This window comes from Sminthopsis crassicaudata, chromosome 1 (genome assembly GCF_048593235.1).
Source record: "Sminthopsis crassicaudata isolate SCR6 chromosome 1, ASM4859323v1, whole genome shotgun sequence".
In the NCBI taxonomy this organism is placed as follows: Eukaryota; Metazoa; Chordata; class Mammalia; order Dasyuromorphia; family Dasyuridae; genus Sminthopsis; species Sminthopsis crassicaudata.
Window position 1 is genome coordinate 2,925,141 of NC_133617.1, and position 18,637 is coordinate 2,943,777.

At 35.9% G+C, this 18,637-nt stretch overlaps 1 protein-coding gene across 1 annotated transcript; it reads right to left on the reverse strand.

Annotated features, from left to right (window-relative positions):
• Positions 1–387: 387 nt before the first annotated feature.
• On the reverse strand, positions 388–12,088 carry LOC141563983 (vomeronasal type-2 receptor 26-like). The gene is made up of 4 exons (XM_074306294.1): positions 12,038–12,088; positions 11,290–11,517; positions 2,545–2,668; positions 388–1,455 (listed from the first exon to the last, which is right to left on the reverse strand). Exons 1-4 carry the CDS (start codon positions 12,086–12,088, stop codon positions 527–529), a joined length of 1,332 nt encoding a protein of 443 aa, XP_074162395.1. The 3' UTR covers positions 388–526.
• Between the last annotated feature and the right edge of the window lie 6,549 nt (positions 12,089–18,637).

The window sequence follows — 18,637 nt, forward strand, 5'->3', positions numbered from 1 at the left end:
AAGAAAAAAGGAAAAGGAAATATATGTACAAAAATCTGGATGTCACTTTTTTTCTTGGGGAAAGAATTGGAAATTGAGAGAATTCCCATCATATGCAGAATGATTGAAGAAATTGTGGTATGTAATTGTGATGGAATACTTTGATGATTCTCTAGGTATAATGACCAGAAAAATCCGGAAAGATATACATGAAAATATGAAAACTAAAAGATAATGTGTACAAAGTCAAGCAATATAGCAGACTGGTCACCTGCAAATATATATATATATATATATATATATATATATATATATATATATATATATGTATATATATATATATATATTTAAGGGTTTTTTTTATTAAGTCAAGGAATGATGCATGTAGGCATCATGACATTTATAAAATATTTTATGTACCTGCACATGTGGAAGCTCGATGCTTCTGAGCTTGGGGAAGAAAGGAGAGAATGTGAAAGTCAAAGCTTTAAAAATAAAGATAAAATTAGTGTTTTACTTTAAACTGGGGCAAATAAAGATATCAAATTTAAAAAAAAGAAAAATCCTTGCTCCTGGAAGGCCTTTGATCCTTGTTCAGTTTTATGGTATTTTCCCATGATGTCAGGAGAATCACAAGACATTTGGGAATAAAAATGCAGCCCAGTAACCCAGCGCTGGAGGCCAAGATGGAGAAGATCTCCACAATCATGACGGCTTTCCCTTTGGAGCTCTGATATGTGGGGAGGAAAGAGATCCAGACACTGCAAAACACCAGCATGCTGAAAGTGATGAACTTGGCTTCATTGAAGGCATCAGGCAGGTTCCTGGCCAGGAAGGCTATGGTGAAGCTGCCCAGGGCCAGAAAGCCCATGTAGCCCAGAACACAGTAAAATGCAAAGGTGGAGCCCTCATTACATGTGAGGATGATGTGGTGGGATTCAGAGTGTGTGTCTGCTTCTGGAAAGGGGGGAGAGTTCCCCAACCAGATGGCACAGAAGAGCCCTTGAATTCCGGAGCAGATGAGAACAACACAGTAGGGCACTCTAGGATGAAGGAATATCCTCATCCTGCTCCCTGGCCTTGTAACCCTGAAAGCCAGAACCACTATGATAGTTTTGGCCAAAATGGAGGAAACAGCCACTGTGAACACAACTGCAAATACTGTTTGTCGGAAAAGGCAGGAAGCAGTGGTGGGACGGCCCACAAAGAGCAAGGAGCAGAGGAAGCAGAAGGAAAGGGAGGTGAGGAGCAGGTAGCTGAGGTTCCTGTTATTGGCTTGGACTATGGGAGTGTCTTGGAATTTCACAAAGACCCATAGAACCAGGGCAGTGAGCAATGAGAGTGAAAGAGCTACAGCTGTCACTGCCTTCCCCCAAGGGTCATTCACATCCAGGAACGTCACAGTCTTGGGGAGGCAGTGATCTCTCTGCTCATTGGAATATTCATCCTCTGGGCACTTCTGACACTGCTCAGCATCTGCAGGAGACAAACAAGAACATAAAGTTTAGATTAAAATATTTCTCTTCATTCCCACAGTACGAAATACTCAGGAGAGCTGCAGCAAGTCCTTCTGCTTCCATAGAACACAAAACCCCATTCTCTCTTTACTGGGATGACACAGTCACTGGTAACTTACTTGGTATACTGGTCAGATCAAAACTATTCTTGCCCTTGATCACTGGTTGGCTTTGGTTCAAGTTCTCTTTATTCATTTTACATAAGTGATGCCACCTTTTCTTCTTAATGTAATCAGTAAGGACAGTAAGCTTAGACAGTGGAGACCTTTAGCATCAAACATCCAGATTTTGCCTGTGTTGTATTGGGCAACAAATCAAGTTAAAGAGGTGCCTGTATCAATACTTCCTCATTCTTTCCACCTCCCATTTTAGATCTTTCAACAATTACTATTGTTGAATTTATATGAATTTTTAAACATTTTCTTGTTAGATATAGTGCGTGTCTTTTTGTCTCCTCTGTTGAAATAGTATCTTCCTTAATGAAGGATTCACCTCCTCTTTATCACTCTGTCCCATTATTTATGACCAAGTTCTTCTCATACTAAATGACTATTGATTGATTGATTGAATAATGACTTACTAAATATTTGGCAAGTTTCTTACAGAAAACATGTTTCTTTTGTTTTGGAATTCCTCCTTTTCAAAATCCCAAGAGAAATGAACCATTTCCAGGATATATTCAACAATGAAAAGGTAACCCTTTAATCCCTTCATTTCATCAATTAATTAAAAGAAAAATTCTCTTTGGATCCTCTATTGGATTTTTTTTACTAGTATTTCAAATATCGGATTCACCTTATTTTCACCCTACCTTTCAGGTCCATGAGATCTGAAATTAGTATCTAGAATGCTTCAGTGACACACCAGATCCATACTTGCTTTCAGCATTCTGTTTCCTTAAAAACATTTTTCTCCTCATTGTTTCTCCCTCTTTTTTGTGAGTTTCACAACTCTTTTATTGCTCTGTCACATCTGCAGGGAAGACCCAAAGAGACTTGCGAGCTCTGACACAAATTACCAGGAGCTAGGGTTCCTTGCAGTAACTCACCCCTATGACTGGAGATTTCTCCTTCTGAGCATGGGGAGCAGCTGAAGCAACAAGGTGGCTTCCCCTCCAAAGGCAACTTCCTGAATCCAGCAGGACAACTGGCGCTACATACTGCAGAGGGAACCTAAGTTAGTGACAGGAGATGAGAATAAACATTTTTAACTGATAGCTATTTATGTTTCTGAAGAAAAATGCAGCTGATTGAGAACCACGTCTACAGATACAGAATTAAAAGTGTATTTGAATTATGCCATGATCCAACTTATTCTTTCCATTTGTCACCCACTCTTCTGCAACACTCAGTGACAAACCTTTTCCTATAGAACCATTGATAAAAATGTATTTCACACCCTGATCATTTAAAGATAGTCCATATGTTGGCCAATTATAGAGAAGATGACTTCCCTTGTCTCAGTCATAGATGTGGGAGAGATCCCAAAAAAGATCTTGAAGCTTCTTCTTGGGGGTGGCCATTGTACTGCAAGTGCTGTTCCCAAAGTAATGTGAATGTTAAATGCCTAGAAGTATTCCTAATATAGTCAAGGGTTAAACAAGGGTGCCCATTAACACCATTATTATGCAATATTGTACTGGAAATGTTTTCTTCAATAATAGATGATGAAAGAGAAATTGAAGGAATTGGTGAAGGAGTGGTGTACACTTTTGGCAGAACAAGTGCCCGATGACAGAACCCAGAAACATTTGCAATGTAATTTTTGAGCTTCAGATATACCTTGAAGACAGGCTTTTGTGGACAACAGAGGGTGCATCACGGCCCAGCAGAGGTAGGGTACATCTAGGACAGCCTGGAGAAGTCCAGCATTGGGAATTTAGTGTGAGTCACTTAGCCAAAGTACAGCAATAGTGATTACTGTGTCATCATCCAGAAAGCCAGTACATCCGCAGTTCAGCTGTGAGACATCCAGGGCAAACATAGAAGAGTACCTGGGAGTCAGTGAACCTCAGTAAGCCAGCCCAGTGGCAAAGCTTGCAGCACCATTGGCCCCACATAGTCAATGAGAGACCCCTGTTATTCTGCAAAAGAAGCTTTAGGCTATCTCTTGTGTCTCCAAGCAACAGAGCTCAAATTTTAAAAGTGAAAAGAGGAGCAAAAAAAAAAGTTCTGATCATAAAGAGATATCAGTCAGGGAAGATCATAATAGAAGACTGGAAGAGGGTAACAATGAGAAAATGCCTATGAATAAAATCTCAGGGTGAATATGAACTCTTGTCAAGCTCAAAAGGCTCTCCTGAAAAAGCTCAAAAAATATCTTAAAAAAGAGATGACAGAAAAAATGTGCAGGAATGAGAATTATGAAAGAAAATGATGGCGAAAATAAAAACCTAAGCTTGGAAGAGGAAATATGGAAATGTCTAGAAGAAACAACTCTTTTAAAAACGAATTTGGCAAAAATAAAAATATATAGAAATTAATTATTTCTTAAAAATCAATTTGGTTGGGGGGGTAACAAGATGCTGGAGAGAACACATGAGTCTTCCTAAGCTCTCCTTTACCCTGAATCAATTTTAACAAAATTCAGCCTCAGAATTAGTGCTTGACTGTCAGAACCTGTGGATATTGGGTGTACAACATATTGCCAACTGAAAATATTCTCAAAATTCTCCAGAAAAGATCTGTTTTGCTCGTGCATGGGGACAGACTGGGGTTAGGCCAGGCACAGACCTCAGGCAGGCAGTGAGACCACAAGAAACAGCTCATGCTGAGCAGACTGGAAAGGGGCGGGGTGTGGTCTCTGCTGGTGGAAAATCTGGGGGGAGCACTTTAGCACAGTGGCTGCCACTCTGCCCTGGCAGCAAGCCAGTAGATCAGCAGAGAAGCTATAAACACAGGGGTAAAGGCCATAACCCCAAAATGCTGGAGTCTCTAGAGACCTGGCCAACAACCCAACAAATGGAGTGACTCACAATGATCCAAGTGCAGCCACAGTCACTGCTCCCAGTGCAGATACTGCCTTCCCTCTGCCCCTGATTTCAGCACAATGGCTAATCTCAAGGCAGCTTCATTGCCACTTCCTATTGTCTGCAGAGGCAGCTTGAACATAAGACACTGCCCCCCATAAGTAGACTGTAGCTTTTGTGTTTTTTTCTTAAAATGAGCAAAAAGGCAATGCAAGCTTTAACTAAGTGTTGATAACTTCTATAGGGAAAGAGAGCAGATTTCAGACCCTGTGGAAGCCAAAATCAGGTTGGCTCTAGATCTAAAGGTGGATCTGATCTAGTCCCTACCACATAGGTAAATATAATCTGAGAGAAAAAAACAAAAATGCAAGCAAACAATAATAGAAAAAGCAGAAATGTCATGGTCCATATTAATTTCCCAGTGTTCTTTCTCTGGATGTAGTTGCTTCTGTTCATTGGAAGAGATTTGGATCTTCTCATTGTTGAAGAGATCAATGTCCAACAGAATTGATCATAATATAGTATTGTTGGTGAAGTATACAATGATCTCCTTGTTCTGCTCATTTCACTTAGCATCGGTTCTTGTAAGTCTCTTCAGGCTTCTCTGAAATCATCCTGCTGGTAATTTCTTACAGAACAATAATATTCCATAGCATGATTTTCTTCATTCACTTTTTTATTTCTTTTTGTATTTGTCCAATTGAGTTTTTTAGTGAGTTGTATTGTTTTATGAAATTTTTCCCCAATTTGCAAAGTTTTTTAAAAAGAATTATTTTCTTTTTCCAGTTCACAAATTCTCTTTTCTTTGGAATTGTTTACTTTTTCCAATTCACAGATTCTGTTTTCCTGGGAGTTGTTTTTCTTTTCCATTTCACAATTCTGTTTTTCAGGGAGTTGATTTCTTTTTCTACTCCATCTTTTAATGAGCTACATATGTTATCCTGAACCTATTGCAAAGCTTTCCTTTCCCCATTTTTTCTAGCTCTCTTTTACGATCCTTTTATGTATATGTATATGTATATGTATATATATATATGCGTGTGTGTGTATTTATATATATATATATATATATATATATATATATATATATATATATGTATTGCATATGTTAAATACATATACTTTAACATATTTAACATGTGGGGCAGCTAGGTAGCACAGTGGATAGAGCACCAGCCCTGAATTCAGGAGGACCAGAGTTCAAATCTGGTCTCAGCCACTTAACACTTCCTAGCTGTGTGACCCTGGGCAAGTCACTTAACCACAGCCTCAAAAAACAAACAAACAAACAAAAACATATTTAACATGTATTGGTCTACCTGCCATATAGAGGAGAGAGTAGGGGAAAGGACGGGACAAGTTGGAATAGAAGGTTTTGCAAGGGTCAGTGTTGAAAAATTACCCACACATATGTCTTGTGTATAAAAAGCTATAATTAAAAAAGATTGTTAAAAAAATGAAAATCAATTTGAGCAAATTGAAAAAGAAAATAACTACTTAAAAATAAAATTAGAGAAATTTTTTAAAAGCCATGCAACAAAATTTCCATTTCCATGTCCATGGGCATTTGTATAATTGGCCAAATGCAAAAGAAGATGAAACACTGATGGAAAAAAAATGTAGTTACTAAAACTTAGAATCTGACAGATGGAAACGAATGACTCAAGTAGACAAATAAAATCAATGAAACAAAAGTAAAAATTAAGTGAAAATTTTGAAGAAAATATAAAATATTTCACTGAAGAAACTAATGATGTGGAAAATAGAACCAGGATCGACAAAATAGTAATTACAAAATAGTAAGTAGTAGATAAATCAAACCACAAAGTAAACAAGAAAGAAGTTTAGAAGGTGAATAGAATTTTAGAAAATTAGGTAAGATAGATCTCTGAAGACTATTGAAAAGGGAGAGAGCAGAATAGACCTTTTTCTCAGTGGAACATAGCACTTCTACAAAAACTGACCACTTCTTAGAGCATAAGATCCTCTGAATCAAATATAGAAAGACAGGTGTGCAAAATGTATGCTTTTCAGATCATGATGCAATAAAAATACTTCTAATAAATGACCATGGAAAAGTAGACCCAAAATTAATTAGAAAGTAAATAATTCAATCATTAATAATGAGTAAGTCTAACAACAGATGATAGAAAAGTCGATAATTTCTTCCAAGAAAATGTCAATAATAAGATGGCATGCCAATAATTATGGATTGCAGCCAAACAGTAAGTGGTGAAAATTTATGTCTCTAAACGTTCTTGTGGATAACATAGATAAAGAGGAGACCAACGAACTGGGAGTTCAAGTAAAAAAGATAGAGCTAGAACAAGTTAAATATTTCCAATTAAATAATAGAAATTCTGAAAATTAAATTAGACATTGATACAATTGAAAGGGAGGAAACTTGAATTAATAATAAAATTGAGATTTGAGTTTTATGAAAAAAACACAACAATATAGATTAAATTTTGGTTAATATGATTAGAAAAAGTAAAGAAGGGAATCAAGTATGAATCATGAACAGCATGAACTTATCATGAACGAAGTAGAAATTTAAGCAAAAATTAGGAACAATTTTTCCAAAGTTTTGCTAATAGAAATGACATGAATCTAAATGATATGAATGAATCCTTAGAAAAATATAGCTCATCCTGAATAATAGAAAAGGAAATAACATAATTAAAGAGGTTCATTTTAGAAAATATAATTTGAAAATCAGTTAAGTCAATCCCCTCAAAAAAATTTCCTGAACAAGTGAATTTTCTTCATCATTTAAAGAACATTGAATTCTAATATTATGTAAACAATTTGGAAAAAATTATTTAAGAAGGTGTCCTTCCAAATTTCTTTTATGACATAGAAATTGTATTGATGTGGAAACAAAAAAAAAACGCCAAAATAGAAAGAGAAAATTATAAACCTATTTCCCTAATTAATATTGATGCAAAAACCTAGGGAAAAGAGATTCTAGTAGCTTGTCATGAAACATAATACATTATGCCCACCTGGGATTTATATCTGAAATGCAAGGCTGGCTCAGTATAAGGAAAACTATCAACATAACTCTCTATATCGAAAACCAAAGTAACAGATGTCATACAATTATCTCAATCCATGCATAGAAATTATTTGGGAAAATAGAACATCTATTTTTTATTAAAAACACTAGAGAGCATAGGGATAAATGGAGTTCTTTTAAATATTATAAATAGCATCTAGCTAAACCTTTCAGCAAATATTATATGTTTATAAGAATAAGCTCAACACATCTACAATAAGATAGGGTTACCTATTCTCACCACTATTATTCAGTAATGTACTAGAAGTGTTAATTTAAGCAAATAGAATACAAGAAATTTTTGAATGAATCTGGTAATTTGTGCAGGAAAAAAATCTATCACACTTTGTAGATAACATGATGTTATATTTATACAATTCCAGAGAATAAACTATAAAGCTACTAGAAACAATTAACAACATTATCAATTCCACAGGATGTAAAATAAACATAAATATATTATCAGTATTTCTATATGTTACCAATAAATCTTAGCAGCAAGGTATGGAAAGGAAAAAGACAATAATGGTAGGCATATAAAATATTTGGATGTCTGTCTGTTAAGATAAAGGCAGGAAAAATAGGAACAGAATTACAAAACACTTTTCCTACAAATAAAGTGAGATCTAAACAATCAGAAATATATCAAGTGCTCATTTGTAAGCCAAGCTAATCTAATCAAATGTTAATTCTAATTAATCTACTTATTCAGTGCCATTCTAATCCTCCTGCCAAGACCTTGCTTTTTAGAATCAGAAAAATAATTTAAAAAATTCATCTGGAAAAACAAAATGTCAGGAATTAATGAAATAATGAAAAATGCAAACAAATAAGGTCTAGAACTTATAGAAATAAAACCAGTATAACAGTACCTTTCAAAGGTATTTGGTATTGGCAAAAAGCATAGTGGATCAGTGGAATAAAATAAGTATACAATGCAGAATTGTCAACAATTATAGTAATCTAGTGTTTGATAAAATGAAAGACTCCACGTTCTGGGAGAAGAATGCACTCATTGACTAAAAGTGCTGGGAAACCTGGAAACTAGACACTAACCAACATCTAAAGTATTATATTAAGATAAGAAAAAAATGATTCATTATTTAGACATAAATATTGATACTATAAGCAAATTATGGGAATAAAGGCTGATCTATCCCTTGGATATTTGGAGAAGGGAGGAATTTATGACCAAAGAAGAAATGGAGAACATTAAACATGCAAAACAGATAATTTTGAGTAAATCAAATGGAAAACATTCTGCGCAAAAACAAACAAACAAACAGGATAGCCAAGATTTGAATAGAACCAGTAAGATTGGGGATTTTTTTTTTTACTGCACTCTCTCTTTTGAAGGTCTCATTTCTCAAATACATAAATACATAGATTTATATATCTATGTACACATATGTATATATATATATACATATATATGTTATGTATGTATATGAGTCAGTTTTATAAAAATATAAGCCATTCCCCAATTGATAAATGGTCAAAAGAATGAACCAACTATTTTCAGATGAAAAAATTGAAGCCATTTTTCGTCATATGAAAATATGCTCTAAATCAGGACCCGTGGGCCAGAAGAAGCCCTCTGACCAGGTTTGTGTGGCCGGCCTAGTTATGGCAAATGGGCTGAGTGGCAGATACAGAGTGTGAGCTTTTGTTTTTACTATAGTCCAGCCCCCCAACAGTCTGAGGGACAGTGAACTGGCCCCCTATTTAAAAAGTTTGAAGACTACTGCTCTAAATCAATATTGACAATGAAAATCCAAATAAAGGAAACTTTCTCTTGTAATGTGCTGTCATCTCCAGAGACTGTTAATCACTCTCTGGGAGGAGATCTACTGTCATTCACTGCTGCCAATTCTGACCTGGTGTAGAGACTCTTTCTCTCCCTCCAGAGAGCCACCTCAAGTCTGGTCCAGACAAGACTCCCTATCTTGAGTGCCGCCCTCTTTTATCCTCCCAGAGAATGGGCATGGGATAACACAAGGACTTCTGGGGAAAATTACTTCAACCAATGAATTTGCTCCTCTTGAGCATGCAAGCTCCTCCCCAGGAATTCACAAGGAAAACTCCCACTAAAGGCCAGAACTAGAGAATTGTCAAGTACCGACTTAGCACTTAGTGAGAACCTAACATTCTCTGATTGAGTAAGATGGCAGAAAAAGATAATAATTAATGTTGGTAGAGATATGGAAAAACTTGGATGCTAATTATTATTGGTGGAGTTCTGGAATGACTCAACCATTCTTGAGAGCAATGATGTTCCAAGGACTAAGAAAATATGCATATCCTCTTATCCAGCAGAGTCTCTACTGAGTATCTGTCTCAAAGAGATCATAAAAGAGGGCAAAGAACAAATAGATGAAAAAAGGTTTCGAGCAGCTCTTTTTATAGGGACCAGGAAATAGAAATTGAGTCAATTCCCATCAGGTGGGGAAGGGGTAAAAAAGTTATAGCATAGGAGTCTACTGGAATATTATTGTTCTGTAAGAAAGAATGACTAGGATGATTTCAGAAAGACTGAATTAAACTGAGGCTGAGTGAAATGAACAGAACCCTGAGAACATTTTACAGAGGAGTAAGATTATGATCAGCTCTGATGGACTTGATTCATTTCAGCAATTAGATAATAAAAGATAATTCTAAGAGAGTTTGGTCTTATTTGGTTGTGAGTGAATGTATGTGTGAGTGTGTGTGTGTGTGTGTGTGTGTGTGTGTGTGTGTGTGTGCGTGAATTGGGATTAAGCAACTTGATTAGAGTCAAACATCTAAGCAGTGTTCAGTGTCTCAAACTGGGTGTAAACTCAGGTCCCCCTGGCTCCAGTGTAGGTGTTCTATCCACTGTGACTAAATAAGATTTGGTGTATAAAATAGTGAGAAAATAGTGTTGTGCTATTAGACATGGTAACCTGGTTGATTTTAGAAAAAGAGGGGAAAATTTGCATGAAATAATAAAAAATAAATTGATTTGAACTAAGAAATATTGTGCACAGTAGCAGCAATGGTTTTCTAATAAAACTTTTGAAGTCTAAGACATTTTGTGTGCTATACCTTCTAAAATCAATTACAAAGGACAGATGCAAGTATAAACAATTTACCTGCAAAGAGATAGAACATGGATACTTTTGTTTTGCACGCGCACACACACACACACACACACAAACACACACAAACACACAAACACATACAAATAGATATATAGATACATATATACATCTTGTAGGAAAAAAGTAAATAATAAGTAATGGAAAGTCATGGTTATATATTGAATCTCTATGTTGTGCTGTGTAAAGTTAAAGGTTTTTTCCTTCTTTGCTATATAAGTTGAAACAATACAAATTAAAATTATATTTATGCCTGCTTTCGAAATGGCAAAAAATGGGAATATGAAACGGTGTCCATAAATTGGAGATTTGTTGAACTACATATTATATTTATAGATATCTGTGTGAACACATACATATAACTTTACATATATGTATATATATGCAACTAAATTTCTCTGTGCGTTTAACAATATACTTATGTAGATGTTGTAAATATAATAAAGTATTATAATGTTATAAAAATGATAAAGAGGATTGCTGCAGAGAAAACAGGGGACACATGTATGAACTTATGACACGTGAAAGAGAACCAGGTCTTACATTCTAGCCATTTTCCCACCCAGCTGCACCTGTCAATAATGGAGAGTACATCACATAAGTCAAGGTTTCTTCCTGTTTAGGAGCACAAATTAATAATAATGCTCTGACCTTTGAACTCCACAGGTCCCACACTATGACATTTGCACAAATTGTAAAATCTTGACCGGGCTGAGCTTCTGGGATAAAGTCCCCCACGTACAGAAGATGATCATTATAATAATCAAAGTATCCATAGTTCATAATGGCATACTCAGCCTCTGTACGTCTGTTCTCATCCACAAACACCTGCTCACCAACAATGTTCTTAAACTGGGTGTTCTTCAGGTAGGAGTGCAGCTGAAAGAGAAGAGAAATGCTCATCAGTAAGCGGTACCTCAAGGAAAGGCAATTGTGCATGAGAATTTATGGAGTCTTGTGCTCTTATTTTTAGGTGGGGTCAAATCTGGGTTTCTTCTGGGACACAGAAATTAACCTCTGCCACCTGCAGGGTTGCCTGCATCTCCTGCGTTTGTAGTTTCAGTTTCACACTCAAGTCCTCATTGTTTCTCACCCCATTTATATAATGTATTGTCAAGGTTTGCTTGCAACATCTCTCTAATATGTTCCCCTCCTGTTCTCTGCTACTGGAACATCTTCATGACTTCACACCTGGATTATTGCAATATCCTCCTGCTGGTTGCCTCTGACTAAACCTCTACTCTTCTACCTTCCCTCCTGCCTGGGAAGGGATTGTTTTGAAGTGCAGGCCAGACCCTGACACTCCCATCCTTGATTATCTCCAGTGGTTTTCTGCCATCTCCAGGATAGAATATTAAACCATTTGTGTGACATTCAAAGACAACCAGGAGCTCAATACCTTAGCCACTGAATAAAGAACACCTGAAGAGGCTGCAGGAGTGGTAGCCATTGCAACAGTTCTTGTACCACAGATGTTAAGAGGGTTGAAGAGCTTGTCAGAAGGGTATTACAGGGGTCTCTTTTAAAGCCCTGGGGCATGACTTGGTTGTTTGCCAGTACCCAGATCGAGCACATCTTCCTGACTCACAGTTGGAGAGTTAGGAAGATAATTATCTGTAAAGTTCTTGAATTGTGAGGGTCTGGTCGTCTGCTCAATCATAATCATTCTCTGGGAGGAGATCTGTAAAATCTTTTCCTCTGTGTGCAGGTTTCTTGGGAGCTCTGAATCTCCTCCAGTTCTTGTCCTTTCAGCCCAGAGTCAATTCTCTCAGACACAATGCTGCCCTTTTTTATCCTCCCAGAAAATAGGCAGGTGAGAACTCAATGGGGCTTGGAGAAATACTTCCACCAATGAACTTGTTCCTCTTAGAATTCCTAAGGTGTAAACTCCCTTTAAAGGCCCAAACCAAAGGTCTGAGCTAGAGAACTGTCCAGTCAACCTGAGTTCTCACCTTGTCATTGTCCAGACAAGCTGAATTCTCACCTTGTCATTGTGTTGTCACCTTGTCACTGTCCAGACAACCTGAGTTCTCACCTGGTAATCCTAACAATTATCACACAAGATTCACAGAACAGAATAGAGGCCAAGACATTAATAAAGAGATTTCTTCCAAGATCAGACAACCTTAGGAGACGTAAAACGTCCAGCTCCCTAGAAGAATCCCTGAATATAACTGCACAAAATTCCTGAAGCTTGGGACATTGGCCCCTTTACCCTGGAAACAGGGCACTTCTCCAATACACAGGTAAAATCAAAGAATAGGCTGGGAAAATTGGCAAACAACCAGAAATTATCCTGTTCCTTGAAAATTAATGTGATGAACAGGAAGATGAAAAATCTATACTAAGAAAAAAATAAAGTCAAAGCTCCTATATCCAAAATCCTCAACGAAAGTAAGAATTGGTTTAAAGCCACAAAAGAGTTATAAATGAATTTTCAAAATGAAGTCAGAGAAGTAGAGAAAAAAGCATTAATAAAAATGAGAGAGATGTAAAAGGAAGCAGAAAAAGACTTAGAAGAGAAAAAAGCCTTAAAATTCAGAATTCAACAAATTGAACAGGAAATGTAGGGATTCATTGAGGAGAATATTTCCTTAAAAATTAGAACTAAGAAGGTAGAAGGTAATGATGTTTTCAGAAATTAAAGACAAAACCAAAAGGAAAAAGAATGAAAAACAGTATGCAGTATCACAATGGAAAATACTGACCTGGAAAAGAGTAGGAAGGGAAATCATTTAACATTATGAGACTACATGAGTTCTACAATCAAAAAGAACATGAATTCTATATTTCAAGAAAGTATCAAGTAAATTTCTCCTGCTTTCTAGAAAATGAAGGGGAAATATAGGATGAAAGAAGCTACAGATCATCTACTGAAAAAGATCCCCAAAGGACCTCACCAGGGATACTATAGCCCAATTCTAGACCTCCAAGGTGAAGGAGGAAATAGTGCAAGGATGCAGAAAGAAACACATCTATATATTGGAACCACATTGAGGATGAAAAAAGAATCCCCACCTTCTTAATGGAAAGATCAGAGTGCAGAGAACAGCCTAATTTGGAGAGAAACGGATCTGGCTTACAAGTAAAAATCACCTACCTGGAAATCCCAAGTTCAGTCCTTCAGGAAAAAAAAATTGGGTTCCTAATTAAATAAAGGGCCTTCAAATATTTCTGATAAAAGAAGGCCAGAGCTGAATAGGAAATATGAAACCTAAGTTATTTACAACTCTAAGACTCTAGGAAGGACATTTCATAGTAACTTTATATGCTATTTGACAAATATTGGAAACCAACAATAAAAACTTTGAAGAATACACAATAAGAATAGTTTTAGAAATTGAAAAATCTTCAATGTCTCCCATGTCCCATTTATTACTAAAATACATACTCAAAAAATCATAGCTAATAAGGCACCACACTTTCCATATTACCTGCCATGCATGAGGCAATGCAGATTCTTCATTTCCCAAGGATCTTTTCTCAGATCTTTTCATCAGTATTTCATGGAGAGCCCAAGCCACAGCATAAAAAGCATTGTAGATGTTGTAACTCAAGGCGGATGGGGCCATGTCCACAGGGTAAAAAGGTGAATGTTTCAGGGAGGCATTTGGTAAATATAAATCTTGCTCTGGGATATCTGGTTGATCTGAGCATTTCAAAGGTGATGGCCTATGTGCCTGAATAATACTGTTCCTTATACTTAAAGGAGAATTAATCTTCCTGATAAAAGTCTCAAACCAAGGGAGTGGACTAGTCAAGTGTGAAAAGAAGAGAGTGGCATGAAAAGTGAAACCATAATGGTACAAGGCTCTCCTTGTAATGTCTAAATGAGATGTGGCAATCCACACCTTCTTGGTTGGAAATAAAAATGATGGTGGGTCTCCCATAATTGTTAATGAGTCTGTGTCAGTATGAATGACAATGACTTTGACTTCTGAAATTAGGATCCTGGACATGAAGGCCTCAGAGGTCTCCCTAATTTTTCTGTCACTGAGAGGGATCTTCTCTGTGAAGGACACACAAACTCTGTTCTTTTTCATTTCCTCTCTTATTTCCTTGAGGAATTCCTCACCTCTCATATCATCAAAGACAATCAGACCTATCCAGTTCCATTGAAAATATGCCAATAAGCGGACAATTCCTTGGTGAAGAGAAGAGGATTTGTGGGCCATCTGATAGAAGGAAGGAAACTGGACTTTGTCAGCAAGACTGAGATCAAATGGACCATACGTAATCTGGCTGAGGAAAAAAATAAGGATGAGCAGGTGCCTGCTGCTCCTGAGATAACTTAAGTAAAATACAAAGTCAAATGGGCGTATTTATTGTTAGAAGAAAGTTTTAGATTTTATTGTAAGTTTATCACAAATGACAATTTCTCTCTGAAAGTCTATCTCTCTCTGAGCTCTCAAAAAGACAATGACTTATTGAAGGCATCCAGGCAATGAATCTTCCTTAAGCTTCCCAAAGGAACCAGAATAGATAAATTATTTCTTCATTTAATCTTTGGCCCAGAACAAATTTCTAGAGTAAACCAGCTCTATATGATTGAGGCTGAAGACAAGGTTTTCTTTGTGAATGAAAGAAAACCACATGATCAGAACTGTGTACTTTTTTAATTTGGGACAAAATAATATTCACCTATAGATGTCATTATGGGTTTTAATTGTGGTATTTTCAACAAGAAAATCTAACTGGTTTCCAGTAGACCCTGTATATGTATTTCTGGCTTTTTGAAATCCGAAAACTGAGATTCCTAAAGGAGTTTAGTGAGATCTAAATGAGTGATACAGGAAAGACACCCCCAGTACAATGTAGCTGAGTAGCTGACATCCTCCCAATCACTAAATATGTCCAAGAATATGACTTTTCAAGTATAATGATAAAGCTCATTTTTTTCATGTATCATTGCTATAAATAGAACCAACAGGAAACAAAAAAAATGTTTTTTCAACATTAGAGAAATGCAATTCAAAACGAGTTGGATGTAGCAAAAGACTCCTATCAGATTTACAAATATCCCAAAAACAAAAAAGGAAAGCAAAAAATGTGGAAAATTTTTGCAAGAAGTGTCTCTGGTAAAATTCAGCAGCAAACTGGGCAAGGGAATTGCAATGTGTATTGTAGATTGACTTCATTTCTTAAATATAAAGTTATCTCCAGGCATATGAAAAAATTCTAAGTCACTATTTTTAGAGATGTGCAAATTGAAACAATTCTGCAGTACCACATCCCACTTGTTAGATTGATTAACATAACGAAAAAGAGAATCATAAAAAATCCTGTAAGGGATATTGTAAACTGGGGACATAACACGCTGGAATTGTAATCCGCTCCAATTATTATGGGAAAGAATTTGAAAAGATGATCAAAAGGCTTTAAAACTGTTCATATCCTTCCATCCAGCAATACCTTTGATCAATCTATATACCAATATTATTACAAAAGTGAGAAAGGACTAATTTGAACTAAATTCGTTAAGCAGTTGTGTTGAAATATGTGCATTTGACTTCCAATCTTTAGCCATAGCAAAAATATGGCTAAAGATTGGAAGTCAAATGCACATATTTCAATTGTAAAATGGCTATACTAACTACAGTGTATGATGATTAGGGAATGTAGATAGTTTGATATAAATGAGAAGCAAAAGAAAATCCCTGGAAATTTCTAGGTATAAAGATGTAAAGTGTAGTGAGCATAACCTGGAAAGCCTCCTACACTGAAATAGTACTATTGTACCATAAGGAACTCTGAAGGATTTAGAAATTCTCATCAATACGATGAATCAAGAAATTCTGAGAGAACTAATGAAGGAACATATGTTTCATCAATAGAAAATAATTGATATTGTCTGAATCCTGAATGAAGCATACTATTTTTCATGTTTTTTTATTTCTTTCTTTTGAGTTCTCTTTTACAAAAATGAATGAATTGCAAATGTTTTTCATGATTGTACATGTATAACTGATATCTGCACGCTTACCAGTTTAAGTAGGGACACCATAAAGGAAGAAAGAGAAAGAGAATGGGGAGCTCAGAACATTAAAAAATTGTTTTTGACATGCTATTATTGGAAGCAATGAAATAAAATATAGTAACAATTGCTTGTAAACATTTAAGAAAATAAATAAATACAATTTTAAAATGATTAAAAACAGCTGAAACATGTCCTAAACTGCACATAAGTGGTCTAATGCTTCTCTAAAGTTCTCATACACATGAACACTATGGAAAACATGGAAACACCATGTAAGACATTCATGACTCTTTATACCCCATTACTCTACTCTACAGATGAGCCCACATTAACTATCATCAGACACAACTTCATATGTATTGTTTGTTCTCTAAGACACATCAGAACGCCTGTTTGAAAATTTGATGATCATTACCACAACCTTTGTCAAGGATATTTGTCTCTGACAAATACAGATATTCGTGGACTGCATAAGAGGGCTGATAAAAACTCAAATCCTCTATGACAAATAGTATTTCAGAGCTGAGGATCACATATATACCCACACGTCACAGTAGGGAAGATTCTGCCTTTTTGTGAAGGAGACTTATTCAACTTATCCAGCCATGCTCTGTCTGATCAGGATCAAGGAAAAATAATCCCAGAATAGAAGAGATTGCCTCTTCTCTTCACCAGACTTCCTGCTGTTTATATCATCTGGCAACAAAGGCTCTAGATGAAGGCTTCTCATGAATCCCTCCCTTAGACAGTTCAGTCATGTTTCCACAAGGACATCTAGAGTTAATTCCTATACTCTTTGAGCTTAGAAGTTTTTGTTTTTACTCTTCTCTAAGTATATGGTCAGGACTATTTATAATTTTAATGTTAGTGATACAACAAAGATCCCAATTGCTTTTTCTCCAAGAGCCTTAAATATTGAATCTGTATCAGTAAAGAAATTATAGTTAAATAATGTTAGGTTAAATCAGGAGAGCTTTAAAATAAGGAATGTGGATAGAAATGGAGAGAGGCTTCCAGTCCTTCACCTTTTCATATGCATACTTCCACATTCAATACTGACCTCTATTTGCTTTAAAGGAAACAATCTAAATATTTATTATTTCTCTTCCATGAAATCATCCCCAAATTTCTTCTTTCTTCTGAACACACAAAACAGTCACCCATCTGACTGACCATTGACAGATTTCACTAAGCAGCCAGCTTAAACTACAGTGCCCAGAGAGTTCTCTTTTCAGTTTGGAAAAGATGAGGTGCTTTCTGAAATGTCACTCCTTGCACCGAATGCTTCTGCTCTCCTTCTGTGCCCATTATTAAAGTTATTAACAATAAGAATGTTCTCAAATTCTTGTCCATTCGTAAATGTAAATATGAAGTTCTTAGGACAGCTCTGTAGATAAGCTTCCCAGTGCTGCCTAAAACAAGCACCTTATACATCAGTGCTCATGCTCAGTTTCCTTTTATAAATAATTCTCATCTCAATAAATTCTGGACTAATAGTGAGGGACTAAGAGATTATGAAGAATGAAGTTCCTAGAATGAGGTATAAAATACTGAATGTTGATTCAACTTAAAGTCAATAACAGTAAGATTTAATCAGTTCTCTTCCTTCTGTAAAATGTGTAGTGTTGAGTAAACACTTTAACTTCTCCAATCATTACTGAACTCATCTGTATAATGGGCAAATAGAACTAGTTTTGCTTTCAGATCCTTTCTTGGGTTGAAGGCTAAATGCCTTCTTGGCTTACAATATGGTTGCTTTTTTAGGAGTTGTTCATTTTCCCTGATGATGAGGACAGTGGTTTTATTCAGTCACTAGAGAGCTAAACTGATCTCAGAAAACCCAGATTAATTAGTATCCCAGTTAATCTTTAGCTGCATAACAACCATCTAACTTTTCTCAGTCACAGTAGTCTCTGGTATAAACAGGAGTTATAAGAATATCTTCATTATGAGGTTGTTGTGAGGATCAAAAGAAATACATATATAAACTTTTTTTTTAATTTTGAAAGATATACATAAATG

Bases quoted from the DNA above. Each gene is read 5' to 3' on its own strand.
- LOC141563983 (XM_074306294.1), bottom strand. From the start codon at position 12,088: ATGGCTACCACTCCTGCAGCCTCTTCAGGTGTTCTTTATTCAGTGGCT. The intron at 2,669-11,289 runs GTCAGAGCATTA...TCACTAACTTAG, and splicing joins GGGACCTGTGGAGTTCAAAG to GTTCCCTCTGCAGTATGTAG. The intron at 1,456-2,544 runs GTGAGTTACTGC...TGTCTCCTGCAG, and splicing joins AGAAATCTCCAGTCATAGGG to ATGCTGAGCAGTGTCAGAAG.